The 12422-nt window shown below is 43.1% G+C and overlaps 1 protein-coding gene across 1 annotated transcript in view; it reads right to left on the bottom strand.

The window, feature by feature from the left end:
* Positions 1-757: 757 nt before the first annotated feature.
* The window catches only part of Armc2 (armadillo repeat containing 2), a 105132-nt gene continuing 93467 nt past the window's right edge, over positions 758-12422 (bottom strand). The window contains exons 14-18 of the mRNA XM_019209201.1: positions 10362-10484; positions 9696-9809; positions 7385-7517; positions 6880-7040; positions 758-945 (exon numbers count right to left, since the gene is read on the bottom strand). Of these exons, the coding sequence (XP_019064746.1) occupies positions 758-945; positions 6880-7040; positions 7385-7517; positions 9696-9809; positions 10362-10484 (719 nt within the window). The remainder of the gene's footprint in view (positions 946-6879; positions 7041-7384; positions 7518-9695; positions 9810-10361; positions 10485-12422) is intronic.

Genomic DNA, 12422 nt, shown 5'->3' with positions numbered 1-12422 from the left:
CACTCTTTCTTTTTCTGGGGGGTGGTACTAGGAATCGAACTTGGGACGTTGCACTTACTTGCGAGGCAGCAGAGCCACTGAGCTAAATCCCCTGTCTCCAAGCCTGCACTTTTTCTAATCCATTAAATTACCCCACTGGATGCACAGAGCCATGACTACAAGCACTGTTACTCCAGTAATTTTATTTCAAATGAAGAGAAAGGTAAAATACTCTTTTCCATGTACTTTACTTAATAAAGAGCAAATGGTCCAGAGCAGTGTTCTGCTTTTCTGCTTATTCTTTCTATTATGAGGAACAGAAAAATGTTGGTATCTAATGAGAAAATCTATTTTTTAGATATAGTAGGGATTAATACAAATGCTATGTAGTGATGTGCCCCATTCACGTTCACCAGCATTCTTTCCAGTCAAAAATCTAATACATAGTCTAAAAAAAATCTAATAGTCTTCACTGCACAATTCTTTTAACTAATAAATTACAAGCACTTGAATTCCCCAACTGTTCAATTGGGATTTCAAAACTAATACTAAATTATTAGAGAAAAGGAGAAAAAAAGTCATTTTTTTTTAAAACGCACATACTTTCATCTTACATTTCTCATTACAGGATATATAATGTGTACATTCATTTTTCTATCACCTAAGAAGTGCTTATTTTTAAAATATTTAGACTATTCACTACAATCTGAACTTTAGAAACTTTCAATATTTCTTTAATACTAAAAAAAAGTTCACATTTGTTATCACTTCTTAAGCATTAGAGAGTCTGGACTTCCTGTGTCTGTTGTAAGAGAGAAGGAATAGCCCGGGGTTCCAGGAAAGTGTGGTGACTCTGGATTCGGCTTAGAAGTTGCTGTCCCACGGGTTTGAATTCTCTTTCCCAGTGAAGTTTGTGATAGTTTTTTAGATCTTGATCAAAACAGTTATCCAGTGCTAGTTCTTCATCTGTATCAGAAAAATTAAAATTAGATTATTTGGAAATGTAATCTTATTGAATAGTTTAATTTTTGATGAGTAAGACTCATTCCAAGTCATCTTTAATACCAACATGACAAAAGATAGGATTTGGGGGATTGAAAGGCTTTTAATTTTTGTTGTTGCTGTCATTTGTTTGTTTTTGGTACCAGGGAATGTACTCCAGTTCTTGTGCTTGACAGGCAGGTGGTGGAACCATTGAACTAAATCCCTAGTCCCTTTTAGTTTGTTTTTTGAAAGAAGGGGCTCCTTATGCTGCCCGGTCTTAAATTCCTCCTGCCTCCATTTCTAAAGTAGCTGGGACTATTGGTACAAGCTACCACACCCAGTGAAAAAGGTCTTTTTTTTCTTTAGAGGAGTTCTTTATTTTATTCTCCGAAAATAGTGAAAACAAATCTATTTTAGTCTCTTAATAAGAAGAAAAAAAATAATTTTTAAAGTCCTAAATTGAATTGAACTCTTCTTTAATTAGCCCATTGTTTGCTTATAAATTTGCATCTAAAATGAGATTACCATTTCTCAGAATAAACGAAGTATTAACAGGTTACTTCCTGACATATGCACTAGAGAAGTTATTTACTGAGATGACTGACAGACATAAAAGGAATCAGGAAATCCTTTGGGAAACCTGAGCAGTTGAATTGGATACTTTACTAAAGGGCTAGGGATGCGTCCCAGCGGTAGAGCAGTGGCCTAGCAAGAGCAAGGGCCTGAGTTTGGGGCCTAGCACTGCAAAAATAAATAAATAAATTTTATTGAAAGTCAGAACTCTGCCGGCTTCAAAGCAGCAGGGATTTACTTCTTTTAAAAGACAACCCATGCCCTCACCCCCTGACTCTCCAATTATTGATCATTGGGAACTTTGAGAATTCCAAGAAGTGTTAAAGTCCCAGGCAAGTCTATAGATAAGGCAAAAAACAAAAAACAAAAAACAAAAAAAACCCCCACTTATTAAAAAAATGCAAAGACATGCAAAATTGCAACTGTAACGTCGTTCTTGACGCAAAGACATCCTAAATTTCATGAACACCATCGGGTATATCCAAGGAGGAAGATAAATGGCCTCTGCAGTTTCTGTACCAATCAGCTACATTTTCACTCCATGAGACAGACCTCAGGAAAGTGCACTGGCTTGCCAGTCAGAATATTGGCTGCACCACTTCCTAAGTCTGTGGCCTGAGGCTGACTTCTCAAAAGGCAACCACTAAATCCCAAAAAGACCACAAATGTTGCTACTCACATAATTCGCAAATATATTTTTCATGACTGTCGACATCAGATTTTATACACTGAGTGTGTGTGTTTGCCCTGTGTACTTTGGCACTGCAGACATCACTGTCACCACCCAGCATAAGATAAGGGAGTGTCCCATCCCAGAGTGTGCCTCCCCCTCGCCCTGCAACCAAGGGGACAGCTATGTAACTCTGAGATAAATTCCAGGCAGACACAAACACTTCAGCAAGGCGCTCCATGGAGACCCTGAAAGCAAAAGGGGCTCTCCCTGCCCACAAGATAACCAGGGCCTTGAGGGAGAATGCAGAGTGTGCCTGTGAGATTCTGAGTCACTTCAGATTTCTAGATCATCTTCCTGGTCACGCCTTTCTAGATCTGCTGAGTTCTAAACTTTATGTAAGAAAGGAATCCTTTTTATGCCCTTCTTTCCCAGGCTGCTTAAGGCTGAGCAGTTCGGCCCAAGCACTGTGAAGACCAGACCCTTCCTCTGCCCGAGGCTTTGGCTAGATGTGAAGATTTTTTGCAAACTCTCCATTGGTTTTCCTTCCCCTTCCTCTTCCCCACTTCTCATATATTAGGTCTTTGTTACTCTTCTTGAGTTTCAGCCTACTGTTATTTGGAAATAGTTTATCTATAGTCAGATCCTATGAATTCTAAATTGGGTTAAACAAGGTACAAAAGTAGCCAAACAGATACACAGGACAAAAACACAGCAGTCTGAAGTTTTAGGGTAAACATAGTGAACACTCAAAAGTGTTGCATTATACTGGGTATTGAAGTTTTGAACTTGTACTTCAAAAGGGAGAGACGGATTTAATGAAACTTTGTATCTATGGTTTTTCAGACTTACTGTGAGAAAAGAAATGTATTTAACATTATGATACTGTGTACATTACTTAAATGGTTATGTATAAATAACAAATGTTTCGCAATAGAATTACCAGACGTGATCCTCGACTGGACCACAGGGCCCCATCTACCTTCCTCACAAAACCCGAGGGCCAGGTTCCATACCTTACGGCGGGCACACAATGACTTCGTGTTCTTCACATGTGCGACAATCACCGCCCACTTCCTGGAGGGGCTCACGGGGACTAGAGCGCCAGGTGCTGCTCCTTAGAACATCCAGGTAAACCATCAATCAAGAGTTTATAAGCAGCAACTGCGGTGCGCCAGAAAGTTTTGGAAAGTTTTAACATTCAAGTCTCTTTCCAGAAAGACTCACCCATGTTAAGGACCGTTACTTTCTCCCTTTTTTCCCTACCGTATAAGAAAAAGTTACAGAACTTTTATTACTCTATCAATTGCCTTGCCATTATTTCCAAAAACAGCCCTCAACTCTTCAACATGGGCTTCTGTGATTTAATAGCTCATCCTCATAGATAAAATGAACAAACAAAAAACAAGCTATCTTGGAAAAATAACAAAGTCATGTGCACCGTTACCTACATGCCCATTTCACTTATGTCAGGCCAGCTGTCCAAACACAACCACGGCCCTGTCAGAAGTAAGAGGCGAAGGGCCCAAACCACTGAGAAAAAGTCAAGAAGCAGTGTAGACCACAGAGCCCACAAGGTCCAGTCCTCATAATCCTTCATCATGTGAGAGAGTATCATACTTTGTACTGTGACTTGGCTCCCTGATCAAACTCTGTTTATTTTTGTTATCTATGCAGAAGGCTCCTTCCACGGGGTGGGGTGGAGTCAGGGTATACTATGTAATAGAAAGCACAAAAACACAGGCTAGATGTTTATCTTTGGATGAAAAGTCCTGGCTTTGATAAACTATGACTTTAGGCAAGTCATCTAACCCTTCTTCGCTGGCTTTCCTTGTGTGGCACTTAGCTGAAGACCCCAGAAACTTTTCTGAAAATAGAATGAACGTATTTTCTAAAGTACAAAACACTATTAGGGTCTAAGGGTATAGCTCAGTGGTAAAGCACTAGCCTAGCACGCACAAGGCCCTCGGTTCAATCTCCAGCACCACAAAACACACATACAATCCCCAAATCAAAGGTATACAACACTGTTAAAACTCTACTGTTAGCTGATCTACAAGCATTATCAAAGTATACCCACTTGGTGTGAGGCAGTATTTTTCCCTAAAGTAGCTGAGTTAGAAAGGGGAAGATACAATTTATAAAACATTAATACACAAATAGTGATTATATAATTGCTTATAATAAGTAGAGGTTTTCTTATGACCATGGGCTTCAGGAGCTGTAAAAAGGGGCCCGCCAGGACAGCAGCACTTGCATGCAGCACACAGGGCAGAGGGCACGCGCAAAGGTCACAAGGCTGGAGTCGCACAACACTGGGAACAGAACGACAGCAACAGACTGACTACCGTGAAATGCCTCCCATGAACACTGCCCCTGCTCTGAAGCTCGCCAGGTCCATGCTCTTTTCTGGTTGATCCTTACGCAGTGTGGCCCCACCATCCTGGTAATTTATGGCCGACTGCCCCAGACTTAGGTAAGAAAGGAAGCCACCAAGTAGCCTTTTCTGTCGGGGGGGGGGGGCTACTGCTGCCTGCACACAAAAGCCTTAGGCCACAGGAAAGTGACTCACTGAGCCAATCGCATCTTCCTCCTGAAAGGGAGACACAGAAAAGTGTGCCGGCAACAAGAGACACAGGGATACTCACTGAACGAAGCGCAGGGAAGCTCTGAGGGAGTGGAAGCCATGGCCAGGCAGGAGCCCAGAGGAAGCAAGGGAAGAGAGAGAGAGCTGTCTTCTCCACAGCAGAGCCGGTCTCCGGAGCACGGGAGCCCAAGGGAAGGGCTCAGGATGCCTGCTGCGAGGGTCCCTGGGACTCTGGCTCCCGAGAGCCTCTCCGAGCCAAGCCCTGGGGCAGTGTCTTGCCTCCTGGTTTCTGCCCTGCAAATCCTTCCCTAAATTCCTTCATTAACCAGAGCCAAGGCTCTCAAGCCTCACTTCACATCACACTCACCTGAGGAAGGTTTTAAAACGCATTCTCCAAACCAGGTGTGGGGGCGCACGCCTATAATCCCAGCACTTGGGAGGCTGAGACAGGAGGATCACTGCGAGTCTGAGAAGAGCTTGGGCTGCACAGTGAGTTCCAGGGCAGTCTGAACTACATAGTGAGACCCTGTCTCAAAAAAAAAAAAAAAAAAACCAAAAAACCACACACACATATTCTCAGCCACAATCCTCCCCTCCCCCAGTTCCTGAATCAGAACTCCTAAGGATGGGCCAGGAGAGTGCGCTCTTTTAATTCCACAGCTGATGTCAATGCTCTGCCCTCACAATTAAAGGCACCAGAGAGGCAGCTCAGTGGTAGAGTGTTTGCTTGATTAGCCTGCAAGAGGCCTTGGGTTCTATCCCCAGCAGCAAATAAAAAATAAAACAGAATTTGGAGAACTGTGTTGGGCAGCCTGAGAACGCCCTTCAGCTTCCTACAACAAGCTTCCTGAGAAAGCCTTTGGCAGATTGTGAACCTCAGTCATTGTTGTTGTTGTTGTTACCTTGTATTTTAAATACACACACGAAATTATGTTTACTGGGAAAAAAACAAATTTCACAACAGCCTAGGACACCTGATTCTTTCAAACAGCTTCCAAGTCCCAATTCCTGTTCAGTAACACATCGTTACAACACTTAGTTTACAGGCCCTTCAGCTGTCTTTCAAGGACTTGCTAGGTCTCAGGGAGAACTTGAGGCTCTCTGTACATATATGTTCATTTATATGAGCCTGGAACCCTGCAGGGTAGATATTAACTATCCCTGCCTTAGAGATAATCAAATGTAAATTCCAGGCAGGTTAAGCCTAGGGTTTAAAAACTTGCAAGAGATAAAGCAAGGACCTAAATTTAGAATTACCTTGCCTTATAGGCCCTCTTGTTCTTTCCATGATGCTCTTGAGGATGTTTAACTGAGCCTCACAACTAACTCCCCGGGGCAAGACAGGGATTCTCAAGTCCCCATTTTAAAGATGGAAAGATGGGCTGTCAGAGATTCCTTTGTCCTGAATCACACCACCAAATGGAGGAAGGAGGATTTGAACCCATGGCTTTGGAGTCACACTGCACCTTTCCCCAGAGTCTTGCCAATCAGTGGCTGGTCAATGATGGGGATGACTCCTCCACTGGGGAAAAGGATTATTGATAACACTCAACTCAAATTATTTACCCTAATTATTGTTTTTAGAGCTAATCCACAATGAAAAAAAATTATCCTCAAAATAGAAAAAAAAAAGAAGTGATCCTGTTTAGTCTGTACTTGTTTCTACCTTTTAAGAATATAGACTTCACTGTGATGCAAGTGGTTTCTCAGAGCCTTTCCCATATAACTAATATAGCTGCTAACTACAATGTAGAGATCCATTTAAAAGCATGACTTAAAGCAGCTTTTAGCCATTTTCTCAGTTCCAACAGTGTCAAAACACTTTTAAACAACAGAGTTATGCATCCTATAGAAAGAGAAAAAAAGTCATAAAAAGTCATGATGGTATTAAAGGAGTTAAAAGTCCCATCACCATTGTGGGTAATATTCAGCTTCTAGAGAGTTCCAAGTTATAATAACCTTTAACATCTCTCATTGATTATAGAGCAACAGCTACCTAAACACACAGCAATGCTCATACAGGTCAGAAAAAAAATAAAAAACATTTTTATTATCTCACACTGATGAAGCTCACAGATTCACTTACCCAAAAATGATGACAGGAGGACTAAGAGTGTGTTGGTGTCTTCATCTCCAAAACATGCCGAAGGATTTGTGGTATTTTCACTAAAGTTCCATAAAGTTTTGCAAACCAGGCAGGCCAACTGCCAATCGGTAGGGCCAAAATCTCTTAAACAGTCCACTAACCTAAGTTTATAAAAGTCAAATTGAGAAGTCAGAGTCTGCCTTTAACTTTTGTATGACTAGCAGGACAATTATTCTGTGATATTTAATATGTGTCCTATATGATTCAATGATCACCTAAAATAATTTAATATCTACAAATTTAAATGGCTGCAAGGTAGCAGTAATTTACTTGTGAATGATTTTAAGCATCTAGTATAACCTAGATTCCTTCTTTAGCCCCAGCATGGGGCTTTTGAATGTTGAAATACCCCGGTCCCAGAGAAAGGATGGGAAAGCCAGCCTTAAACTCCCAGGAAGCTGTGTCCTCTGAATCCTGAGTCAGGACACCAGGCCGCAACACTTACTTTTTAATGCCACCTCCCTCCTTTAGGACAATGCGCTTGTCCTTATCCACAGTGAGATTTAGGAGAACACCACAAGCAGAAAAGCACAGGTCCTGGTGCTTAGCGTCCAGCAGTGCAATCATGAACTTGTGTACTAGGAGGACAGGGAACAAATGCAGATCAGTGAAAGCTCTGGCTCACAGCGGGAATGGGAAGGAGTGGCTTACAACACCTGCAGCTTGCAGGAGATTTAGCCCATTTTTCCTAGGCCACTACCTCCCAGGACCCACCTCCCAGGAGGGGGTTCTCCAGCACCTCTACTCCAGAGCTTGCTCCCCAGCTCCCAGGTTCCCTACTCCCAGGTGCATTACTCTAACTGACCCAGGCAGCAGCTCTGGCTCCAGGGCAGGATAGAGTTCTTGCTGGTAGAAAAGGAACAAAGGTAACATTTGTCTCTAACTTGGGTTGTTCTCAAGGGCCTCTGGGAACCTTCAGGAGCAACTGTGTAAATGTACAGAGTCAGGGAGGAAAGTCTGTTTCTGATGAGATTTCCCTGAGGCCTCCCAGGGCCTTGTGCAAGAGATGCTCAGCATTCTCAAAACTGACCCGCAGCCAGGCAGGGCCTCCAGTGTGCAGTCAGGGGAATTGTCTTCCCTTTCTCCTAGGAAATGGAACTGGGAACAGTTTTTCCACTTTACACGCACGCGCACACACACACACACACACACACACACACACACACACACACATGCAGGAGCCAAGCAAAGGGTGGATGAGGAGTGTGCTCTCCCTTGTCCTGTTTGCTGTGCACCTGAGAGAGGCTGCCCTGTTCCTGCCTTGGCCCTACTGACCGGGTCGGGCAGTGAACTTGGCAGAGGTGGCCCCCAAAGAATGCATACCCACATAGTAACAGTTATCTCTGGGGCAGCAAAACAGGTGTGTGTGTGTGTGTGTGTGTGTGTGTGTGTGTGTGTGTGGCAGTTTTGCTGCTGTTGCTCTTTATATCTGCACCATCAAAACTTCCTGTGATGCACATGGATAATTGAGTTTTAAAAATTATTCTTTCATGAAATATGTGAGACATACAGTGCATTGTTAGTATAAATACCTGGGTAGCTGCCACTCACCAGTGCAGGAAATAGAACGGTACACTCAAAACAACATGTCATATAGAACAAACATATATAATCTGTCTATTTAAATAAAACCCTGTGGATCTAAAGTTAGGTCTTTGGACATCCCTTCCTCTCCAAAGATAAATTCTGTCTTAAATATGGAGTTTATCATTTCTATATTCCATTTATACATTAGACCATTATTACATGAATACACACACATAAGCAATACCTCAAGATAGTTTTGTTGATTTTACATTACTGGAGGTTGAATCCAGAGTCTTTTCACAGAGCTATATCCCCAGCCCTTTTTATGTATATATGTATGTATGTATGTATGTATTTTGAAGCAGTGTTTTCTTAAGTTGGATTCCAACTTAATTCCAGGTTGGATTCCAACGAATGATTCTCCTGCCTCAGCCTCCAAATGACTGAGATCATAAGGCATGCACGTAGCCCCAGCAGTTTTGCATGTTTTTAGATATGTACATCGGTGCATTATTCTCTACATATCCTTCTACATTACTAGCTTTTTTGTTCATATAATGCATTTTAGTTTGATGCATGTTGACACATGAATGTCTAAGTCATTTATTCGTTGCCATAGAACAGTGAACCTTTTAGAGAGCAAGTGCCAAACTGCAACCCCAAACCCACTCATTAATCACAAAGTGTCAACACTGCAGCTAAACCTGAACACTGAGGTTTTAGTTTAGAAAAGACAACTCATACATTAACATCTTTTGTCTTAAAAGAGAAACTCAATAGCACGCATGCCATAGGTTCCCCACGACTGCTACAGTACGTTTTGTTGCAGGAGTATATGTATTTATGCAACTGTACTCTTGGCTGTTGGTGAACATTTAGGTTGTTTTTACTTTTTGCAATTATAAGCAAAATGGAATAGACACTCTAGCACATGAAGGGAAACATCTTTTGATTCAATTCCCATGGCAGAAATACTATTTGTTTCCATTAGACACACACCCCTCTCTCCGGGCCATGAGCGGGTCATCACTGGTGAGGGAGCCCGGCGCTCCCTGCTGAGGTCTCTCTCGGCAACCTGAGCTGAGCACTCCCCTTGAGGACAGAATGCAGAGCGCTACCTCTCCCCCAGCACAAACAAGTATCAGGTTATAATCGTCTAAGCTCCAGAACCACTTAGCTGATCATTGGCAAGGAGTACATGTTTATAAATTTAAGTGTCATTAACTCACCATTATTCTGCACAATAAAATTGCAGATGTCATGGTCCTGGGAGAGATTCCCAAAAACACGCACAGCCTCTAGGATTCCATCCATGTTTTTACTCACAAGAAGTTTTAAGAGCACTGGATTTGGTGAGGAGAAAAATAAAATCAGTTGAATTTTAATTTAAAGGCAAACCAGTCTTATGCTAGATACTGATAAAAAAATTTTAAAATTCAGGCTGGGGATGTAGCTCAATGGCAGAACACTAGCTTAGCTAGCAAGAGCAAGGCCCTGGGTTCAAATCCCTTATGCTGCAAAAATAAATAAATAAATGCAAATTAAATAATAAAATGTCAGCTGTAAAGCACTTCAGCAAGAACTCATAAACTAATGGTCTCCGTTTTCTTTTGGGGGTGGGGGTTTGAGACAGGGTCTCACTATGTATTGAGATTGATCTGGAACTCACTATGCAGCCCAGACTGGTCTTGAATTCACAGCGATCCTCCTGCCTCAGCCTCCCAAGTGCTAGGATTACAGGTGTGAGCCACCACACCCGGCTCATCCGTTTTCTAATCTCTTAAAACCAGATCACTGCTCTAAAACATTTGTGACAGAAGTAAAAAACCAGGAATGCCTCCACTTTTGTATTTAGTTAATCCAATCAAAACCTGAAACCCAGCTCTAAACCTTACATTCAGCAATGCATAGTTTTTTGTCTTGGATTATGGAATTCTTCACTTGGTAGAAAGATAAATTGTTGATCGTTGCTGTAGTGTTGATCACCAGCTCCTCACAGTCGTCAAGAGTCTTGGATTCTGGAACAAAGTGAGGGCAAAGGAATCAGAGACAAACTGCAGCGGGAGAGGCAACGACACGGCTAGTGGGGCCGCAGCAGTAGCGCCAAGGACGAGCTGCTGTCCCTGGCCGGGTGCGCGCGAGGGTGCCAGAGGTGCTCTTTGTGCCTCTTCTTCCCTATGACTTTTCCTGAAGGGAAATCCACCAAAGTCCAGGCACCACTCCAGCCAGGGCAGGCAGGACCCTACCCTCAGTCCCCATGGCCTGCAAATCCACAAGTCATCAGGGCAGTCTAGGCCCTGTGCCTGACGAAAAGCAGAGGGACAGACGCCCCCGTGAGCTAAGCTGGCTCTGATGGCACCAGTGTGCCTGGCCTCAAGCTCTGCTAGAGGAGTGTATTCTCCACTCCATCACCTCTCAAGAGTATGCTCTTTATGATCACCCAGAGCCACCCACTGTGCCTTCCAAACATGCAAAATCGATCACGTCTCATGTTCTCCATTACTCCGGTCCCTCGTTTACCTCCTACTTGCTTCTTTTCTCACATGGTTGCATTGGTTGCCTTGGATAAGACTACTCTTAATACAGTGGCCTTCAAAAGTAAGTTAGATAAGGCCACTCACCTCACAACCCTCCAATGGCTCCACCTCACTGAGCCCGTCACAGGCCGGGTCCGAACTGCCCTGTCCTTACTTCCCCAGCAGCCCCCAGACCCCCAGGGCTAAGCACACCTATCTCCTGTTCCGTGGAGCACATGAACAGGGCCCTGGCTAGGATTCTGTGCATTGCTGTTCCCTCTGTCTGGAAGATACTCTTCTCCAGTTATCGTGTGGCTCATTCCTTACGTCCTTCAATGGTTGCTTACATGCCATCTTTCATATAACCTTCCTAAATAAAATAGTATCTTTTCTTCTCTCCCTCCACCCCCAACCTGCTTTAATTCTATCCATAGGACAGGTGACCAACTGATGCTTCATATGTTCAACACTTATTTCCAGCCCTGAAGTCTTAGCTCCATGAGAGCTAAAGATTTGTCTGTTTTGTTCATTGCTGCATTACCAGCACCTACAAGTGTTTGGTGCACAGTGTGTGTGCAATAAATAGCTGCTTCATGCAAGAATGAATGAACAAAGAAGTGAGCATTTAGTTTAGCACATAAGACCCTTAGTGATTTTGTCCCAGCTCCCATTCAATCTCCAAAGTCATCTCCTGACTCTCTGGTCAAAATGCAGAGAAAGGCAGAGGTAGACATTCTAGTTAGGAGTTTCCTGCAGTATTATAAATGATGACATTGCTTAGATGTGGGTGACAGCAGAGAAGGAACAGAGTGGACAGAATGTACATAGTGAAGATGGGATTGGGGTATGAGGGAGAGGATGTCCCCTGGTTTTTGGCATTCATAACTGAGTGATTGTTTCTATGGTTTGGACGTGTCCCCCAAATCCCACATGTTAAAGGCTTGGTTCCCAGCCTGTGGTGCTTTTTTTGTGGTGGGAAAGAGAAGGAAGGAAGCCTCTGAGAGGTAGGGTGTCATGGGACAATGTTTGATCACTGGGGATGTGCACTTGGAGAGAATATTGGGACCCAGGCCTCTCTTCTTCCCCTCTTTTGCTTCCTGGCAGCCATGAGTTATGTGGCTTCCTCCACGTGTCCTTGCCATGAAGTACTGATCTGCAACAGGCCCAAAAGCCATGAGGCCAACTGACCACAGACTGGAATCTCTAAAACTGTGAGCCAGAATCAACTTTTTCTTTTACAGATTGTCTCAGGCAATGGAAAGCTGACCAGCACAGACAGATAACAACCATATTCTCTGAACATGAACATATGAAGAGGGAGAGTTTCTGGGAGAGAACTGTGCTGGCTCTTAAACCCTCTGATTTGGCCTTGGGCCACCTTTCCTTTCCATGAAAGAGAATAGCTTTTTTTTTTTTTTTTTTTTTTTTTTTTATTACCTT

This window comes from Fukomys damarensis, unplaced genomic scaffold (genome assembly GCF_012274545.1).
Source record: "Fukomys damarensis isolate Sample0158 unplaced genomic scaffold, DMR_v1.0_HiC HiC_scaffold_14, whole genome shotgun sequence".
NCBI lineage: Eukaryota > Metazoa > Chordata > Mammalia > Rodentia > Bathyergidae > Fukomys > Fukomys damarensis.
The sequence above is the reverse complement of the archived record's forward strand: the minus strand, read 5'-3'. Positions and strand labels throughout refer to the sequence as shown.